Below are 19,579 nucleotides of genomic sequence, written 5' to 3' on the forward strand. Positions count from 1 at the left end.
TAACTTAGCATTGCAGTTGGAAGCATTACAAATTAAAATATTGCTTCCAGACAATTCAGAAAAGATAAATCCCAATTGTAACTGGTATGCAGCTCAGAAACAGCTGCCTCACTTGGCTCTGTTGTTCAGTAGATCCCAAAGCCTAACTTGCAATCATCTACACAGGTAGTTATCCATAGTATTCAAGTCCTGATTATATACTTTCACAATAATAATAATTTCCTAATATTTTTCATTTATCAGATATTAAAAAGCATCATAATATTATGTCAGTAGCCTTAAGCATTTGTAGTGTAATATCCAAATCAGTTCTAAACTCTAAATTCCTTCTTGTTTACTTTGACTTTGCATATTTTATTCAAAGTTATGTATTTACTTCTATTACTATGCTTTGCAGAAATACAAACTACTTCAGTAAGGGTCCACCTGAAAATAATGTTACATCACCTGAAAATTCATGTATTAGCAGCTTGATTGACATTAAACATCCATACTGAGAGCATACTAGCCAGCAACTAATTTTGTATTAGGTAAACAAATGGCAATCAATTTGTTGATTACTTTCTTCTCACTCCACATTCAACAGCATTCAACAAATGTCTCAACACTGCTTGATTCACAAGCAAGACCACACAAAACTTCCAGGTGGTACACACTGTAGGTCCATAGCCCCATGACACTGACATAAACCAGTTCAAAATAACTGTTCAGAGGAGAATGACATTATTACCACATCAGTACTTGTAGATGACTGTACAGGACAATGTGCTAGGATAGAAAAATTAATCTAAAATGAGATCGTTCTACAAAAACTATTTAGATATTTTTCTACAATTCTAAACAAGCAGTGGTCACAAGGAGGGAATCAACAGTATCTTCCAGTAACAATCCATGCACTCCAAAAAAGCAGAAAACCCTCCTTTTGTGTTCTGCACCTTAGCAATAGCATGGTTTGAGTTGAGAAAAAGACTGATGTGAGAATAAGATTTATTTTCACCAGAGAGCTCTAGACCATGAAGCCACATAAATGATCTTCTTAACTACCCTCCTCCCCAACTTCCACATAGCTCATCATCATCATCTATTCTTTTATTTACAATATGGAGTTAGGTACAAGCTTCTGAGATGTCCTCAGCTAAGGGAAAACTATTTATTTTCAATGTAAGATTAAGATTCAAAGAAAACATCACTTTAACATAAGTGGGTTTGCATTCAGTTCCAGTCTAATAGGAAAAAACGACACTCCAATATGTGAATGACCCCTGAAAAAAAAAATGCTGTTATCATCTGACAGTCTAGAAAAGGGGGAAAAGAATTGTGAGGAAAACAACCTTTAACAAAAGCATGAAGACAGACTCATAGAATGCCAAGCTGGAAGGGATCTCAATGTGACTGAAATGTAACACTTGAATATATCAAAGCATTGAAGGAGCGATACAAGAACTGCAAGTGATCTGCAGAACATAGTTTCACATTCTCCCATCCAAAAGTAGGAGAGATACAATTCTGTTTTAGTTTTGGAAATTCAAGAACAATTCTCATCCCCACAGTTCTCAAATACCAGCAGCTTTAAGCACTCCTACCAGAAGCCTCCAAACTTTCCCAAACTCCCGCTACAATAAAGAGCTATCACTGAGAAGATGAGTGAAAACACAAAAATTAATTTCACGGCAAAACTTTTAAGTTCAGAGTGCTCACATGCTTTTCCCTCAACTTTTAGAAATTACTCTTTGAACAGACTCACATATTTGTTTTCTGACTGACAGGCAGAAGCCAGGAGAACACTATAACATACTTCAGATCTAAAGTGACACCAAGCATTTTGAGATGGTGCATTTAACTCAAACAGAAGAATGAAAAAACCCAAAGTGTTAGAGAGGAAATTACGACAGGACTCTAGGAATTCTGGACTGCCATTCCTTTGCAATTATCACAGATCATTTCAATCACATACAGGTAAAGATCTTGTGAAGGGTCATTGATCCCCGCAGCTTTCACGGAACAGTAAACCAAACAGACATCCAGTAACTTAGCCAAAGATACATTCATGGGATTCTCTCAATTCATGGGATTAGCTGCACATAACTCACTGTAATTTACAGAGTGCAAGGTGTATTGGTTTGAGGCTAAATGCCTTTAAGAACCATAGAGAAGTCTTTCGGGAGGATCAGAGCGGTCCAGGGGTGGACCAGAAAGTGTAATCTTTCGTTATTTCATTCCCAGAATGTCTGCATCTCCCCATTAAAAGGGAACAGCACAAGCTGTCCCTTCCTCCTCTTCTCCCTCACTGTCTCCCTTCCTGGTGGGCTTCCTTATCTTTGCTATGCATGGAAGTGGGGCCTGGAGCTGGCAAGCTAAATTTTAAGCTGTGTCACTCGGGTTTGGTATGGGAGGTAGAGAGGCATCAGGGGGGTGGCATTTGAGGCCTAGGGTTTTGGCCTGGCTTGAAGGAAGGTGGTCAGAAGCTTTGACCTAAGAAGGTTTGTTTGGAGAACCATGGCAGAGGTGTGCTATGGATTCTGTGTATTTTATGTACTTTGTACTGTAGTATGGAGTTATGAATAGCATTTCCATTTAGACTTGCCATTCTATCCAATCCTGTGTGGAATGTTTTCTTTAACTCCTTTGAGAAGGGTTAAAGAGCTCTGTCTTGCTCCTTAAACCCAAGACATGAAGCAACAGAAAAAGACATTGAATTTTTTTTTCAATTTGAAGAGGGGGAGAGGGGGATTAACAACAAAATATACAATGAATTATGAAGTTCCACACAAAAGAAACCCCAACCATTGGTACCCACAGGAATTGAAATGTTTCAGCCAAAGCACCCACCAGGTTTATACCATGCTTGTGCGGACCAGTCACAATTCTCACCTATAGAAGAGACTCCAGCATGTGCATGTTCATCACAGAGGGGCTTTGCTCTACACTGAAAACATCACAGCAGTCATCACAACTATCCTCTCAGTCATGCTCTCATAAGTTTGCTCCTAGAAAGTTCTTAATAGGAGTTGATTTTTGAAAGACTACAGATAGTCACCCACTGGAAATAAAAAAAAAAGTTTTTCCAGCCAATGTGTAATATGAATCACATCCTTTGGTCCACCACATCCATTGAATAAAACAGAATTGGAAGACAAAATAATTTTAAATTGTTAAGCAACTTCTCACTTAAATTTCTTTCTTACAAGGACTGTTGCAACACTACAATCTAGATGCCACATTGAAACAATTGGAACCAGCTACGTCTTTTGCTCCTAATTGTAAAAGATGACTGGATGGCAGGAAAAAAAAAATCTCACTCATCACTTGAAATTCGTATCTTCTGCATACACTAATACCAAGATCTTCATACCACCTCCATTCTGCTCATACTTATTTTGGCCAGGCTTTCCATGCCCTCCTACAGTTATAAAAGCCTTCCTCCTCAATTTCTCACATTCCAGCTATTTCCAGCTATTAATGCCTTATGCATGCACTTTTCTGCTGCTCTGTAATTAAATGTGCTTAGCTAGGTTCCCCTTGTATGACCCCAGAAGTTTCTCATTAGATGCTGGAACTTGAAAACATCCTCCCCACGAGGGAGAGAGCATACTACAATATACACTGAGTATATAATACTGAATTCTCTCCAGTCCCAGAATTATTTTCCTGCATTTGTTATTAGAAGAGAGTCAAAGTGCAAGGTCCTGCATCTGGGTCAGGCCAATCCCAGGCACAAATACAGGCTAGGGGCAGAGTGAGTTGAGAGTAGCCCTGAAGAAAAATACTTGGTGCTGTTTATTGATGAGAAGGTCACCATGAGCTGGCAGAGTGCTTATGCAGCCCAGAAGGCAAATCGTATCCTGGGCTGTATCAAGAGGAGTGTGGACAGCACATTAAGAGATTCTTCATCTTTACTCTGCTCTTGTGAGACCACATTTTGAATACTGTATTCAGTTCTGGTGTCCCCATCAAAAGAAGGGCATAGAACTGATAGAGCAAGTCCAGAGGAAGGCCACAGGGACGATCAAAGGGCTGGTGCTATGAGGATAGGCTGAGGGAGCTGGGGTTGTTCAGCCTAGAGAAGACATGGGGGGACTTTAGAGCTGCCTTCCAATACCTGAAGGGATCCTATAGGAAGGCTAGAGAGGGACTTCTCATAAGGATGTCTAGCAACAGGACTAGGAGGAATGGATTTAAGCTGAGGTTTAGACTACATCTTAGGAAAAAGTTCTTCAGTACTAGGGTGGTGAGACTCTGGAATAGGTTGCTCAGTGTTAGTAGATGTCCACTCCCTGGAGGTGTTTAAGGTCAGAGAGGATCTCTAGTTGCAAGGCAACCCTGCCCATGGCAGTGGGGTTGGAGTAGGTAATCTCTACAGTCCCTTCCAAACTAAGCCATTTTATCATAGAACCATAGAATTGTTAGGGTTGGAAGGGACCTCAAGGATCATCTAGTTCCAACCCCCTTGCCATGGACAGGGACACCTCACACTAGATCATGTTGCTCAGAGCCACATCCAGCCTGGTCTTAAAAACCTCCAGTGATGAGGCTTCTGCCACCTCCCTAGGCAACCAGTGTCTCACCACCCTTATGGTGAAGACCTTCCCAACATCCAATCTGAATCTATCCAATTCTAGTTTTGCTCCATTCTCCCTAGTCCTACTGCTACCTGACATCCCTAAAAAAGTCCTTCACCAGCTTTCTTGTAGGCCCTTTTAAGATACTGGAAGGCCACAATAAGGTCTCCTCAGAAACCAGACTTCTGGTTTCTCCTCTTCTCCAGACTGAACAGCCCCAACTCTTTCAGTCTGTCCTCACAGGAGAGGAGCTCCAGCCCTCTGATCATCCTCGTGGCCCTTCTCTGGACATGTTCCAGATTTTATGAAAATAGTTTAAATCAGTGATTGAATTTATCTCTGAAAACAGTTAACATGGCCTAAAACTGGTTACTAGTTTTCCTAATAAAAATACTGTGACTTGAGCATATTAATGGCCCAAGTATTCTTTTGAGTTAACTCATGTCCTAGCCCCTCATAAAGCATAAACAGTACTAACCTACCTGCTCAAGAAAGAAATAAAAAAGATTAAATTATTCACGCTGTCACAAATTGCTCCTGCAAATTTTTTTAGTGAAACCATTAAGATACTATGTCAGTGGTCACAGAATCACAGAGTGTCAAGCTGGAGAGTTGGGCAGGGAGAAATTTAATGAAATACAACAAGCACAAATGCAGAGTCTTGCATCTGGGAAAGAACCACCCCATGTATCAGTACAGGTTGGGGACTGACCTGCAGTCAGCAGGTCTGGGGAAAGCAGCTGGTCTGGAGCGCAGCTCTGGGGAAAAGGACTTGGGAGTCCTGTTAGAAAACAGGATGACCATGATCCAGCAATGCGCTCTCGGGGCGAAGGAGGACAATGGCATCCTGGGGTATGTTAGAAGGGGTGTGGGTAGTAGGTCGAGAGAGGTTCTCTGCTAAGGCCACATCTGGAATATTGTGTCCAGTTCTGGGCCCCTCAGTTCAAGAAGGAGAGGGAACTGGTTGAACAAGTCCTGCACAGAGTCACAGAGATGATTAAGTGAGCAAAACATCTCCCTTATGACAAAAGGCTGAGGGAGATGGGTCTCTGTAGCTTGTAGGATACTGAGGGGAGACCTTATTCATGTTTATCAATATGTGAGGGACGAGTATCAAAATGGAGTCAGACTCTTCTCAGTGATGTCCAACGATAGGACAAGGGGCAATGGGTTCAAGCTAGAGCAGAGGAGGTTCCACATGAACATAAGGAAAAACTTTTGCACTGTGAGGGTAACGAAACACTGGAACAAGCTGCCCAGAGAGGTTGTGGAGTCTCCTTCTCTGAAGACATTCAGCACCTGCCTGTGTTCCTGTGTGCCCTGCTCTAGGTGATCCTAGACTGAGGTTGGACTAGATGATCTTTTGAGATCCCTTCCAACCCCTAACATTCTGTGATTCTGTGATGCTGGCAATCAGAAGAAAACAAAGGTTGCTACCCATTATCAAATCTGTTTCTAACACTCAGATTTTCAGCAAACAGCTCAATGAAAAAAAGGAGTTGCACTGGAAGCTTCTTAGAGAAAGTTCCTCCCAGACAGATACTGTCTTAAATGCTGAACTGGTACCTTTAAAGAAAACATCTGTGGTGGTAGTAATACTGGAAAAATTTCTGCTGAAGTCTCTTATTTGGGAGATAAAATATATAGACCTAAGTAATAACCAGGTTTCAGAAGTGATTCGTTCTGTAAACTGTTAGCAGTAAAACAAACAGTAAAATTATGAGAACCATGCACAGTGAGCTACTTTTGCCTTGGTAAAATCTACTTTTCAAAGTCTCCTCAAACACAGATTCATCTACTTCCCAGACTGTTGGTAAACTGTTATTCTATATAATAAATAAATATATTCTAAATAAAGTATTCTAGTAACCCACAGCATATCTCAGCAAATAAAAAAGTTGTATGATTTCAAACACAAAACAATCAGAAGCTATACCAAGGTTCAAGACAATGTTATAGTTTTGATGAGAACAGGGAGGTTGAAAAAAAGATTTGTGTTTGGCTTGTGAACAAAAATTGCCGAAATAGAATTGAGGATCCTCATACTAGGAATTGTATTATCAGATATTCTTGTAATTGTATTTTAAGAACCTGATGTTACTCAAGACATTACACAATAGTAGCACTGCAACAGAACTGATTGATGTGCCTAGTGGAAAGGCTCTGAAGGCTCACCATGATTTCTTTTTTGGTGACAAATTACCAACAAGCAAACAGTTGGAAATTCTGCATCAAACAGTTGGAAATTCAGCATAAGTCTCGAAAGTTCTCTAGGAGTTAAAAATACATGCAGAATTTTTTTATTACTTTAAACTGTGAGTAAGACTGGTTTGGGAAAATTTCTAGGTAAACTCCTCAGTCAGAATTTACCTAGAAATTTTCCCAAACCAGTCTTACTCATAGTTTAAAGAGGAACTCAATTTTAATTTAGATCCAAGAACTCAAACAAGAAAAAAGCTACCAGTTCAAGCTCCTGAGAACAAGCACATGTGCTTCACTGATTAGCACTTTCCTTATCATGTTAGCCCACAGGTACTTCCATCACTGCTATCCTGAGTAGCTCACCATCTACTTCATACCTCAGACTAAAAAAGATTCATAAAAATCAAGATTCTCATATTATAGTCACCTGATTCTTCTGATGTTTAAGCTCTGATATTAAGTTTGGAATTCAACTCAGACAAAAGCAAAAAACAAGAAAAAACCCACAGAAAATACGTCACTAGCATGATTTTATAAAATACAGTCAAAAGAAATGCTGATAACTTTCTACATAACAATTTGTTAAAGGGATCTAAGTAATTAGGTTGTAGGCCCTTCTTTCCATGGAAGGTTGAAAATTCTGTTTCCCACATCTCCAGATGCACTGGACTGGGCACAACACTTCACAGACCTACATAAAAAGCTGGAAAGGTCTTGTTCTCCACTTTTACTGTTGAAGTTGTACTACAGTGCAGAACAACATGCAAGTAGAAGTAGATAGACAGAAATGGGCAAAACAGAGATGAATAAGCAAGAAGCACAATTCTGTAACTCAATGATAAAGGCTTCAATCCACTTTCCTGGGTCCCAATCCATGCTCTTAATTTTTTAATGTAATTTAAGTCTATGTTACTGGATAAAATCCATACATTTTCTCCCATATCTGGCAATAATTGGTTACATACCATAAAGCATTCTGTATATCCAAAGAAGAAATTTATGTATCAAAACAACAGAAGAATTCTACGAAATTCTTCTTTCACTTTCAAATGCTAATACTCCTGTAAGTAAAATCGCAACTTAACACAGCCATTCACAAGAATAATATATAAAATTAGAAATTCAGACTATCTGGATTTTGACAGTGACATGTCTCCCCAAGCAGCAGCTGTAATAAGAGAGAAGAGTGAGATTCTTGCTGCTAATACAGTGAACAAACGAGGATTTTGCCTAGTTCTTGCCTATAAGAAAGTACTTTTGAAAATGTAGGAGTTGCAGAGAAGCTGAAAAGGTAAACAAAACCATAAATTTTCTGTACAGATGTCCCAAATGAATCCATCCACCACTTTTTTTCCTTAAAACTGAAAAGCAACATTTGAATGAACATTAATAATAGAAGCAATGTTTCAGTTACTAGAAAATATAACTTTACCTTCAGACTCTTTAAGTAGTTGGATAACATACTCGGGTGAAAACGGTTTTCTTCAGCAACCTGTTCATCATATCTTGGTCCTAGCATTGTCTTCAAAGGTAAAAACTTCCCTATGAAAGACAATCAAATTTTGCAGTATTTTATGCATACTCATGTACATTTACAGTTACAACTTAGCCATTTCAAAGCAAAATGCTGAGGAGTTTTAGAGGTTTACCTTCAATGAAACATTAATCACAGGAAAAGTATCAAGAATAGTTGAATCAGAAGGGGTTTTTGTTATGAATTCTCTCAGAATTCACCAAAAAAAATAGAAGTTTAAATGAAATACAGATCACCTCATCTAAAACAAAATAATTTGACATTTTTAGCTAGCTTTTAGTGCAATTTAAGCTGTGGAGCTTGTGATGGTTTTATGGCTATGCCTTTAATCTCTTTTCACAGAGTTCCAGCAGAAAAGTGAAAGAATGTAAATAAATCACAATTGGATGTAAGAAAGCAGAAAAATGATTATTCTAAACACTTCCATTGGAGAGAAAGAAATGTTTAATAGTCAGTACTCAAAACAAAGTACAGGCAGTGTCTCTGTCTGTCTGGTGTTTCTCTGCTGGGCAGTCTGCATCTCTCTCCTGTGCTTAGCTTCAGAGATAACATACTTGCATACTGACCTTGAAAAGCTAAGTTTAACAACCTCTCTGCTTCTTGGCTTTCTTCCTTCTGCCAGGGAGGTCTGGAGAAGGCAGGGAAAGCAGAGGCAGGGGGGCAGCTTTCCTGGCTTTGGCCAGGAGGGTTTTGTGCTGTTTCTGTTAATTGTACATATTTGTAAATATGGTAAATCCTGTATATTTGTACATATTCATTGCATTCCACTGTAGACTGTACTTTTTGCTTTGTAAATACAATTGCTTCCAAACTGAGCTAGTCTGGAGTTGTTATTGTGGGAGGGGAATTTCAGCCCAACACACTACAACAGAGCTACAGGACACAACAGAGGAAATTGAAAAACTCAATACAGTTAAGAACACGAAAACAGCATTTTAAATGACAGTTTGTTACCCAACCATGTAAGCAAGCTTCAGCTTTGATTACCTGCAAACATAGAACACAGTAAAGATTGCTGGAAAAAAAAATAAATGCAGAATGTTCCAGAAAATCTATACACTACAGATCTTTCTATTGTGCTCCTTGGGGCTTGTTGGAAGAGTTCTGTGGCAGTGCTCAACCTTGTCCCAAAACACAACACTTGTGTGTGGTCCAGACATCAGGGAAATTAAATGTGCAACAAAACCTGCCTGATTAACCTAGTGGCTTTCTATGATGAAGTGACTATGTCGGTAGATAAGGGTCAACCTACAGATGTGATCTATCTGGACTTCTGCAAGGCCTTTGACACAGTCCCCCACAACATCCTGCTCACCAAGTTGAGAGATATGGATTTCATGGGTGGACTGTTCAGTGGATAAGGAATTGGCTGCATGGTCGCATCCAGAGGGTGGAGCTCAATGGCTTCAAGTCTGGATGGAGAGCAGTGCCAAGTGGTATCCCTCAAGGGTCCATACTGGGACCTGTGCTGTTTAGTATTTTTATCAATGATATAGACAGTGGGATCAAGTGCAGCATGAGCAAATTTGCAGATGACACCAAGCTGAGTGGTGGTGTCAATACACCAGAGGGACAGGATGGCATCCAGAGAGACCTGGACAAGCTGGAGAAGTCAGCCCAGGTGAATCTCATGACGCTCAACAAGAGCAAGTGCAGGGTTCTGCACCTGGGCTGGAACAATTCTCACTATCAGTACGGACCAGGGGATGAGGTGATAGAAAGCAGCCCTGTGGAAAAGGACTTGGGGGTGCTGATGGATGAGAAGCTGGACATGAGCAGACAGTGTGAGCTTGCAGCCCCGAAGGCAAATCACATCCTGGGCTGCATCAAAAGATGCATTGCCAGCAGATCCAGAGAGGTGATTCTGACACTTTGCTCTGATGAGACCTCACCTGCAGTACTATGTGCAGGTCTGGAGCCCTCAATATAGGAAGGACATGGACCTGATGGAGAGGGTCCAGAGGAGGGCCACAAAAATGATCAGGGGGTTGGAGTACCTCTGCTACAAAGACAGGCTGAGGGAGCTGGGGGTGTTCAGCCTGGAGAAGAGGAGGCTCCGGGCAGCCTTCAGTACCTGCAGGCAGCCTACAGGAAGGATGGAGAAAGACTGTTTACAAAGGCCTGCAGTGATAGACAATGGCTTCAAACTAGAGCAGAGCAGATTTAGATTGGATGTTAGGAACAGGGTCTTTACTATGAAGGTAGTGGAACTCTGGAACAGGTTGCCCAGGGAGGTGGTGGGGGCCCATCCCTGGAGATATTCAAGGTGAGGCCTGGGCAGCCTGATCTAGGTTGAGGATGCCCCTGCTGACTGCAGAGGGGCTTGGACTAGATGACCTTCCATGGTCCCTTCCAACCCAGACCATTCTAGGATTCTATGAACTTACCAGAATTAGGACATACTGGATTTCATCTGTAACTCCTTAGAAACCAAATTCTTCATTTTGAATATTGATTTTATTTTTCATCCTTCATATCCATCACAATGTGAGACCTCTAGCTCTTTCTTTCTGAGCCCCAGCAAGTTACAGGTATCCCTTTTCCTCCAAGTGCAGAAGAACAGGTATTTAAGCAGCATGTAGTCCTTCAGGTGCTTCCAAGCTCACAAGAACTTAGAGCCCAGGTCACTGCCACCATATCTGCCTGGAAAGCAGGACACCTCCTCCTGTGTGCCACTGGGATCCTGCACTGCAGTTGTAAGGAGGAGACCTGGCATATATGCCCAGCCACAGTAAGGGTAATGATACAGGTAAGGAGTAAAATGGGGAGACCCCCAACATTTCTAAATACCTACCAAAATATGCAAACTAATCCCAAGACTAATCATATAAACCCTGCTGCAAGAAAACAACACACAGAAATATTGCCCCATATCTTTCATCCTTTTTTCATTTTTTTAATACAAGTTTCCATGCTTTTCAAAAGACAGCCTTTCTAAAACCAAAGGAAACAGGAACACAAGAGCAGTAGAAGCCTTTTTTAGTGCAGGAAGAACTCCAAATTGGAGCAACAGGCATAATGCTTCCAGAAAAATAAAGATCCTGCTGCTAGATCTGCTGCTGTAAAGCTCTATTTCTAAAAATGCATCTAACAGTGGTTAACCTGCCTGCTTCCTAGAGAGGAAAAAAAGTTCATTCTTCATAAGAGTACCTTTTCTTTTTTTTTTTACTTCAGTGACTCTTAAAAAGCCTTTCCTATTTAGAAACATTCTCATGTGATATTTTGGATTAAGGAAAAACATAACCCCTTCTTGTATTATTCCTTAAACCATATGATGCACATTTAGCTGTGAAGAGTTACGGACATCATCCACTTTACACAGTATTGACATGTTCAGTTTCAGATCCTCAAGTGAGTCAAGCATACCTAGCATTAATTCTAGGACATTCTTCTAAACTACTCATGAAAATACTGTCTTCTCATCAAGACAGAACATTTCCTCATAATAAAAGGAACAAAACCCTCTTGTTTTCAGCGAAACAAAACCTCATGGAATGAAAAGGTGCTAAAATACCTATTGTATTCAGCTAGAAATCAAGTTTTGAGGTAAGTTCTTTGTAATAATAAGAAAATGTATACATTTTTATTAAATGAATACTGCTGAGAGGTTTCTCTATAGAAGACATTAGAGTTCATAGAGCCCTCTGTAGCCTTAAATTCTATCAAAACATTTTATATAGTTTCAACTAAGCATCTAACTTTTAGGAAAGAGACATTATAAACCACAGAAGCCAGATAGTTATGGAAACTGAGAAGCTTCATGCAGCTTGTTAGCTCAGGTTCGATGTTAAGCAGCAACACCAGAAAAACCCTCACCACTACAGTGGTCTATGAACATTCCACACCTTACAGCTAAAAGGAAAGTGACTCAGTCATACAGTCAGCATATACATTAAATAGCCAGAAATTTAGTCACTTCACCTTACACTTATTTGACTGTTAGAAAAATTTCTAGCTTTACTTTAGTTCCCTTGCCTTTTCATTCCACTAGTTATACATCCTCCTCCCTGGTCGTGGCTGTTGGCTTGGCTACCTCCCTCCCATTTTCTCATTTCTTGTTGCATGTCCTTTAATTTTCTTACTTCTGTGTTCCTTCTCACCTTAAACATTATCATTCAGTCTCACTCTCTATTAATCCTTCCACAAAGTTATCTTCCTTTGTACAGAATGATTATGCGAATCCTAACTTGAGATTATCTTAGTGGATAAACCTCTCAACACCATAATTTTTGCAAAACACCAAACATGCCTGAAAGTTTTTTTTAACTTTTCCATTTGTCCCTCCCATCCTATTACATCCACTCACCCACTACAGAACATGAAGAATGCAAACGAAACTTTTTTAGCAGAGGCATTCAATTAAGAAAAGGAGTTGCACTGACAAAAGAGTCAATAGATATGCAAGAGAACAATCATCCTTAAGAGATGCTGGGAAAAGAAATGAGGGTTGGTAACAGTGCCTGGAGGTTAAGATTGTTTCCTGTAGCAGCTGATTAGACTGTACAATTGCACAAAAGACTCTCCTCCATCTTCCAGAACTGAGAATGAACAGGTTGATTTAGTGTCTGAATTACGTTCTGATTTCCTTCTGAGCAACCATACTCCATTCCTCCATTCAACAAGGGTTAAGTGCAGAGTCCTGCATCTGAGAAGGAATAACAAACTGCACCAGTACATGCTTGGAGGTGATCTGCTGGAGAGCAGCCCTGTGGAGAAGGACCTGGAAGTCCTTGTGGACAAGTTATCCATAGGACAGCAATGTGCCCTTGTGGCCAAGAAGGCAAATGGTACCCTGGGGAGCCTTAAGAAGAATGTATCCAGCAGATCGAGGGAGGTTCTCCTCCCCCTCTTCTCTACCCTAGTGAGACCTCACCTGGAATATTGCATCCAGTTCTGGGCTCTCCAGTTCAGGAGAGACAGGGATCTACTCCAGAGAGTCCAACGGAAGGTTACAAGGATTAGCATTGCCTTGTTTAGGAAAGGCTGAGAGCCCTGGGGCTTTTTAGTCTGGAGACGAGAAGACTGACAGGGGATTTAATAAATGGTTATAAATATCTGAGGGCTGGGTGTTAAGAGGGAGGCTCTTCTCAGGTGCACCCTGTGATAGGACAAGGGGCAATGGATATAAACTACAGCACAGGAGGTTCCACCTCAACATGAGGAGGAACTTCTTCACTGTGAGGGTGACAGAGCCCTGGAACAGGCTGCCCAGAGAGATTGTGGAGTCTCCTCTGGATGCATTCCTGTGTGACCTGCACTAGATGACATGGTTATGTGGTCCTGCTCTGGTATGGGGGTTGGACTCAATGATCTCTGGAGGTCCTTTCCAACCCCTAACATCCTGTGATCCTGTCATTCCTGTTCATCACCAGGAAAAGGCAAACAAATTGGTCTTGTCACCATCCCCTGGAGCAGTGGAAAACCTTTACACAGCGGTGGAAGTGATGAGTATTTTAATAGAGCCCATTTACTACCACTTCCAGAGATCAAACCAAATCCTTACAAAAAGCATTTCAGTGCCCAACTTCTACAAATTACAGTTTGTCAGTATTATTGCCAGACAGAGCACACACACTGCCAGTCAAGGTTAGAAGAAAAGAGTGAATTCATGTAATTTAGTTTCAATTTAGGAAAATTTTGTACTCAGACTATGAAAACAATAGCTCTGTTTTTTTGGTGGGTTTGTGGTTTGGGTCTTTTTTCTCCCTTTGGGATTTTGGAGGTGGTTTTTGTTTGGTTTTGGCTTTTTCTAAATAAATTAAAATTTTCTGCAATATAATTTCACGTTGTTCCTATGCAGCAAGCACTATCTTCCCAGTTTATATTCTTTTATTTTTCTGAGTGTTATCCATATATTAACCATCTTGAATACAATCTCATACAGTGCTCCTCTTGTAATGGAAAATTAAATGTGCCTACCCAGAAAATTTGATATTTAATCTTTGTATAGAAGACTGAAAATCCTCCTTCCCTATGTGCATAAGACCCTCTCAGCAGAGGGACATTAAGATAAAGAAAATCTAATATTGAACTCTAATAAAGATTTGTAACCTGAGTAATATGTCTGAGTATAAATGAGGAAGTAGCTACAGTCTTTGATGCAGTTTTGCCACACACCTTATGCTAAAGAAATGATGTAGCAAAAACTGACTGTACCTCAACTTAAGCCTCCATACATGAGCACTGAAGATTAAATGATCAGCTATGTTAAACTATGTGATCTGACAGCAACAAGGTGGTATTTTACATGAGTAACAAAGTATCCCAAGTCATTACTTTACCTAAATTAAATTATAATTGTAACTCCTCAATTGAATTTTCAAATTAACTTCAAAATGTTAGTGGAACCTTGACACTTGTTGATTACCTACTTCCAGAATCAAGTTCAAATGTGTCCAGTAGTTTTGAAAAGTGGATGTTAAAAAACATTTTCTAAGTTAGTCACCTGCATAACAGGTGGTATATCTTTAGGTTGAAAAATAGGTAAAAATTCTGCAAATAACAGCCCAGTCTGTCAGGGCAGAGACATCCACTGGATAAGTCAAAGAGAAATCAAAGTGAACAACACAAGAGGTCATCTTTTCTACCTATGCATTCTTTAATTTTGGGACACTTTTAATCTTAAAATTTGAACTCTAGGGCATAACAGTGAAACAAGCTACCCTTAGTCTAATTTTCTGTGACATGAAGCTAAAAATTCAACAGCAACCACTAATTATGTATGACTATGGTATGTTTAGATTGAGCACTGATTAGGAAGATTTGACCATTGGGTGACCAAGGTTAAGAAAGAGAAATTTTAATAAAATGAAATAGTAAAAGCTGCAATAATAAAAAAAGGAAAAAAACCCACACCAAACCAAAAAGACACAACTGAAACAACAAACAAACAAAAAACCAACACCCTGAAAAGTAATAGTTTCCTGTTTCAAGAACAGCAATGGTGGGTCAAAGCATGCACTTCACTCAGCATCTCATCAGCTGAGCAGATCAATAGCAGGTGCCTACAAAAGACTGTAAAACAAGGACAATGACAATCCATCACCAGATTTCTCCCCAAATACAACAACCTGTATCTCAACAACTTCCTGAACCAGGGGAATTACTCTTCTATTTAAGATGATACCTCTACAACCATATGCAATATGGATGGTTTTAGTAATACCTCATCATTCTGAAAGCTGCATCTATGTCTAGAAAAATACTAACTAGCATTAATCAATAAAAGGAGACTGAAAGACACTGCTGAGACACTTCTTGGGTCTCTCCTTCCATATTTTGCTAGCATTTTCCATGTCAAAATCAAAATGGACTGGGTTTTTGGTGGTTGCAAAAAGTAAGTATCTGCAGAGATGATCTGCAGTAAGGCTGAAGCAATCTGATTACTTCAGATCTGAGAGTCCAAAGAAAGCTCTTTTCATCAAATACCTGATTGAGGTGCTACCACAATGCAATAACCATGAAAATCACAGGATGTTAGGGGTTGGAAGGGACCTCCAAAGATCATCAAGTCCAACCCCCTTGCCAGAGCAGGACCATAGAATCTAGCACAGGTCACACAGGAACACATCCAGATGGGTCTTGAAAGTCTCCAGAGGAGACTCCACAACCTCCCTGGGCAGCCTGTTCCAGTGCTCTGTGACTCTCACAGGGAAGAAGTTCCTCTTCATGTTGAGGTGGAACCTCCTGTGCTGTAGTTTATATCCATTACCTCTTGTCCTATGACAGGGTGCAACTGAGAAGAACCTGTCCCCTCCCTCGTGACACTCAGCCCTCAGATATTTATAAACATCTGTCAAATTCCCCCTCACTTTTCTCTTCTCCAGACCGAAAAGACCCTGGTCTCTCAGCCTCTCCTCACAGGGCACATGCTCCAGTCCCTTAATCATTCTGGTAGCTCTCTCCAGCAGATCCCTGTCCGTCTTGAACTGGAGAGCCCAGAACTGGATGCAGTACTCCAAGTGAGGTCTCACCAGGGCACAACTGCTGTACCAAGAAACTACAAAGTGGCAGAAAAATACCAAAATTTAAATAAGTAGACTGGAAAATAATGAGAGACATTGGTCAATTTCTCCAAGAGTCCTGTTAACCTGAATGAATGAATAAATGAATGAATGAATAAATGAATGAATGAATCCAATCTCCAGGCATCATCAATACTTGCATTTGAGATCACCTAGAAATTTTAGGTGCCGCAACTATAAGACAAGAGGGTCAGGACCAAAGACTTGATGAATATCAGTCCACAGAAGCCAGACAAACCTTCCTCAGGAACATAATTACTATTACACTATCACATGTGAATAAAGTCATGTACAGATGCTTAGAAATCTGATTGAAATGCTAATTAAAACTAGAGTATAACACATCTGGGAAACAGTACCGACATCAATAAACTCTAAAAAATCTTTCTTAATAAAAGTGTCAAGATGTTTTTGAATGTAAAGTTCAAAAAAAGGAGAGAAGACTGATGGTGTATTGTCACATTTGGTAAATTGTACATGTTAAAAAACAGCTAAAACCAATGTGAACTAATTATAAGAATGCATTATGATAAAGCAACCAAAGAAAAGAAAGCTCTCTGCTTTTATTTAGTCAGTAACTTCTTGTGCATGATCACTCCAAATGGAAAATAATTACTTTGCAGTTACTGAATAAACAAACATACAAGCAGTGATGGCACAGCAGATGACATGCTGATGACCTGAATTCTTGCTTACTCTATGTTGCTGGTTTTGAGAAGCCCTGGCTTAAAAGAAAGGCAAACAAAGAAAAGCCACAACTTCTAGAGATCAAGAACTTGCTGAGAACAAAACTAAAGAATAAAGAGTCATTAGTCTATTTTTGTTGTGGTCAAAGGCTAAGGATTTACGCAATCAAATCTCTTATTAGATACAAAGCAATGCATTTGTCAGCGATCAGGAAGGAGAGATAATGGAAATGAGCAATCTGACAATGCTGTTATTTGAGTCAAGTTCAGAGAAACGTAAGAAAATGGAACGACTGAAATTAAATACTGATAAATGCCAAATAATGCATATTGATGGGAAGATTAAGCCTACTGAGATGTCTCACAAGGTTCTAAATAAACTTGTACAGAATCATCAGTGTCTTCAGTTCCACAATCAACTGCTGTTATAAAAAAAAAAGAAAAGAAAATGACGTGGACACGTGGGATAGAAAACGCAGGAGTTGTGACTATTAGGCAAATCGTGCCACGGTGCCATCTACAGTAACACGCTGAGTACCAAGGGCTGTGTTTCGAGAAAACACCTTTAAGTTACCACAGATGAAAAGATGAAAGGAGTGAAAATTAGAAAATATCGTGGGGGAAAAAAAAAAAAAAAACAAAACTGAGGTTTGCAATTGCTTACCTTACAAAAGAAAGAAGAATTTGAGACAACTGAAAAAAATTGAAGTTTGTTTACTCTATCTCATACCAGGCTGCGGGGAAAACGTTCATCTGACGTCAGTATGGTAGTTAACTCACAATCAAAAAAATGTGGTTTTGTATGCTACCTAATTCACTGCCACTAGATGCCAGCAAGACTAGATACCTAGCAACAATCTAGACAGACGGAGTGTTATGGGCAAGAACGTCTGAGATGATGGCATTGACAAAACCTGAAATACACATTAGAGTACAACACTTAAACTCATCCTTCAGCTAAGCTGCTTAAGAACTCATCAGTGACTAACAGGTCACTTTCAGTCATCCCAGTAACAAATCAACACTGATAAACATCAAAGCCTTTAGGGAAAAGGCAATCAAGAAAGAAGCTGCACTGGGGGTCTCGTCAGGGCTGAGGTATGCTCCAGTACGACAGCTGCTGCACGCTAGGCTGCCGTTTCTCTCATCAGATGTGACAGACGGGAAAAGTTTTAGTCCTCAACCTAACCAGTGCAAAGTGACAACCCAGTGTTAAAGCTCCAAAGAGGAGAGGGCTTGTAGCCCTACAAGGGTGCTGGGGAGAATCGGTTTCAGAGGTTACGCTAGTCCAAAGAGGGTATGCTCCCGCGCTGAAGTCAAACCCTTGCTGTAGGCTGGGCTTTAAGGAAAACAACCGCCTTATGCGAACACAACTGCGGGACAAACACCAGCCCAGGATGCTTAGGGTGAATGGCGACCCGGCGCTCCCGCACCAGCACAGCCGCGGCCCCGGAACAAAGAGCCTACGGCCGGGCCGGAGGGCGAGGGGCCGCTGCGGCCCGAAAGAGGCCCTCACACTCCTCATGGATCTGCGAAGGAACGGGGGTGGGGGGTCGGGACAGGCAGGCTGAGAGAAGCCCAGCAGAGGAGAGGGAGTCCTCCCCACTGCCGCCACACAGCCGCCACACAGCCACCCCGGGGCAAGGCAGGACCGGACCGGATCGGGCCGGGCGCTCACCTGCCACGGGCTGCCCCCTCCTGGGGCAGTGGAGCCAGCGCGGCGGGATCTTGTTGTAGGACATGGCGGGACCTAGGCGGCCGCCACCGCTGACCTGCCCGCGGGGAGAGGAGGGAGAGAAGGGGCGCGGGGCGGACGCGGCCCCGAGGCGCTCAGCGGCGCCGGTGGCCCCTGGCCCGCGGCGCCTTCATTCAGACCCAGCTCCGCCTCAGCCGCCGCTAGCCCACAGTGCACCGCAGCCGCTTCCGCTTCCGGGCCGAGGCCCGGGCCCGGTTGCGCCGCGGCGGGGAGAGGCCCCCGGTGGCTGGCTGGGTCTGCGGCATGGGGGTGCGCCGGGCTGGGCCTTTGGTGGGGGGTGCGGATAGCGAGGAAGGCGCTCCACGGCAAGTGTCAGGCCACATCACTGCGGAGGGGAGCGGGAGAGCGAAGCGGGAGCGCTGTGCCGGCGTGCGGCTGTGCAGCTATGTAGGCCTGAGGTGTTGGCTTTGTTTCCCTCCTCTCCAAAAAAAGCACACGGGATCGTGAAAAGTGGGGGAAGTTTTTCACTCTTAAGAGATCTGCCTAAATGAGCTTTCCAGGCCCCTCAACCTGGAAAGGAGGTAGCCTGGGAAGAGGGGTGGTCAGCGCCACGGGCTCCTCCGGGTGAGGGCTGTGGGCCAGCAGTAAGTAAGAGGAGCTCGATTGGAAGTAATTGGAGGAGGTCACTTGTGCGACAGGAAGCGGAGCTGCGCGACTCGCTGGCAGAGGCTGTTGTGCTTGTGAAGAGGGCTTCAAAGGAGACAGGGCAGGTACTTGAAATACAAAGTAATTGACAGCACACTAACAAATTGTGTCAGGCTCAGGAAATATCCTGAACTGAAAATATCTGGAGGCTTGGACGGGCTTGCTTGCCCTGC

At 41.7% G+C, this 19,579-nt stretch overlaps 1 protein-coding gene across 1 annotated transcript in view; it reads right to left on the reverse strand.

The window, feature by feature from the left end:
* RNGTT (RNA guanylyltransferase and 5'-phosphatase) overlaps positions 1 to 18,747 on the reverse strand; it is a 172,788-nt gene extending 154,041 nt beyond the window's left edge. The window contains exons 1-2 of the mRNA XM_054395501.1: positions 18,684 to 18,747; positions 8,194 to 8,303 (exon numbers count right to left, since the gene is read on the reverse strand). Coding sequence (XP_054251476.1) covers positions 8,194 to 8,303; positions 18,684 to 18,747 — 174 coding nt within the window. The remainder of the gene's footprint in view (positions 1 to 8,193; positions 8,304 to 18,683) is intronic.
* Between the last annotated feature and the right edge of the window lie 832 nt (positions 18,748 to 19,579).

Source organism: Indicator indicator, chromosome 2, assembly GCF_027791375.1.
Source record: "Indicator indicator isolate 239-I01 chromosome 2, UM_Iind_1.1, whole genome shotgun sequence".
In the NCBI taxonomy this organism is placed as follows: domain Eukaryota; kingdom Metazoa; phylum Chordata; class Aves; order Piciformes; family Indicatoridae; genus Indicator; species Indicator indicator.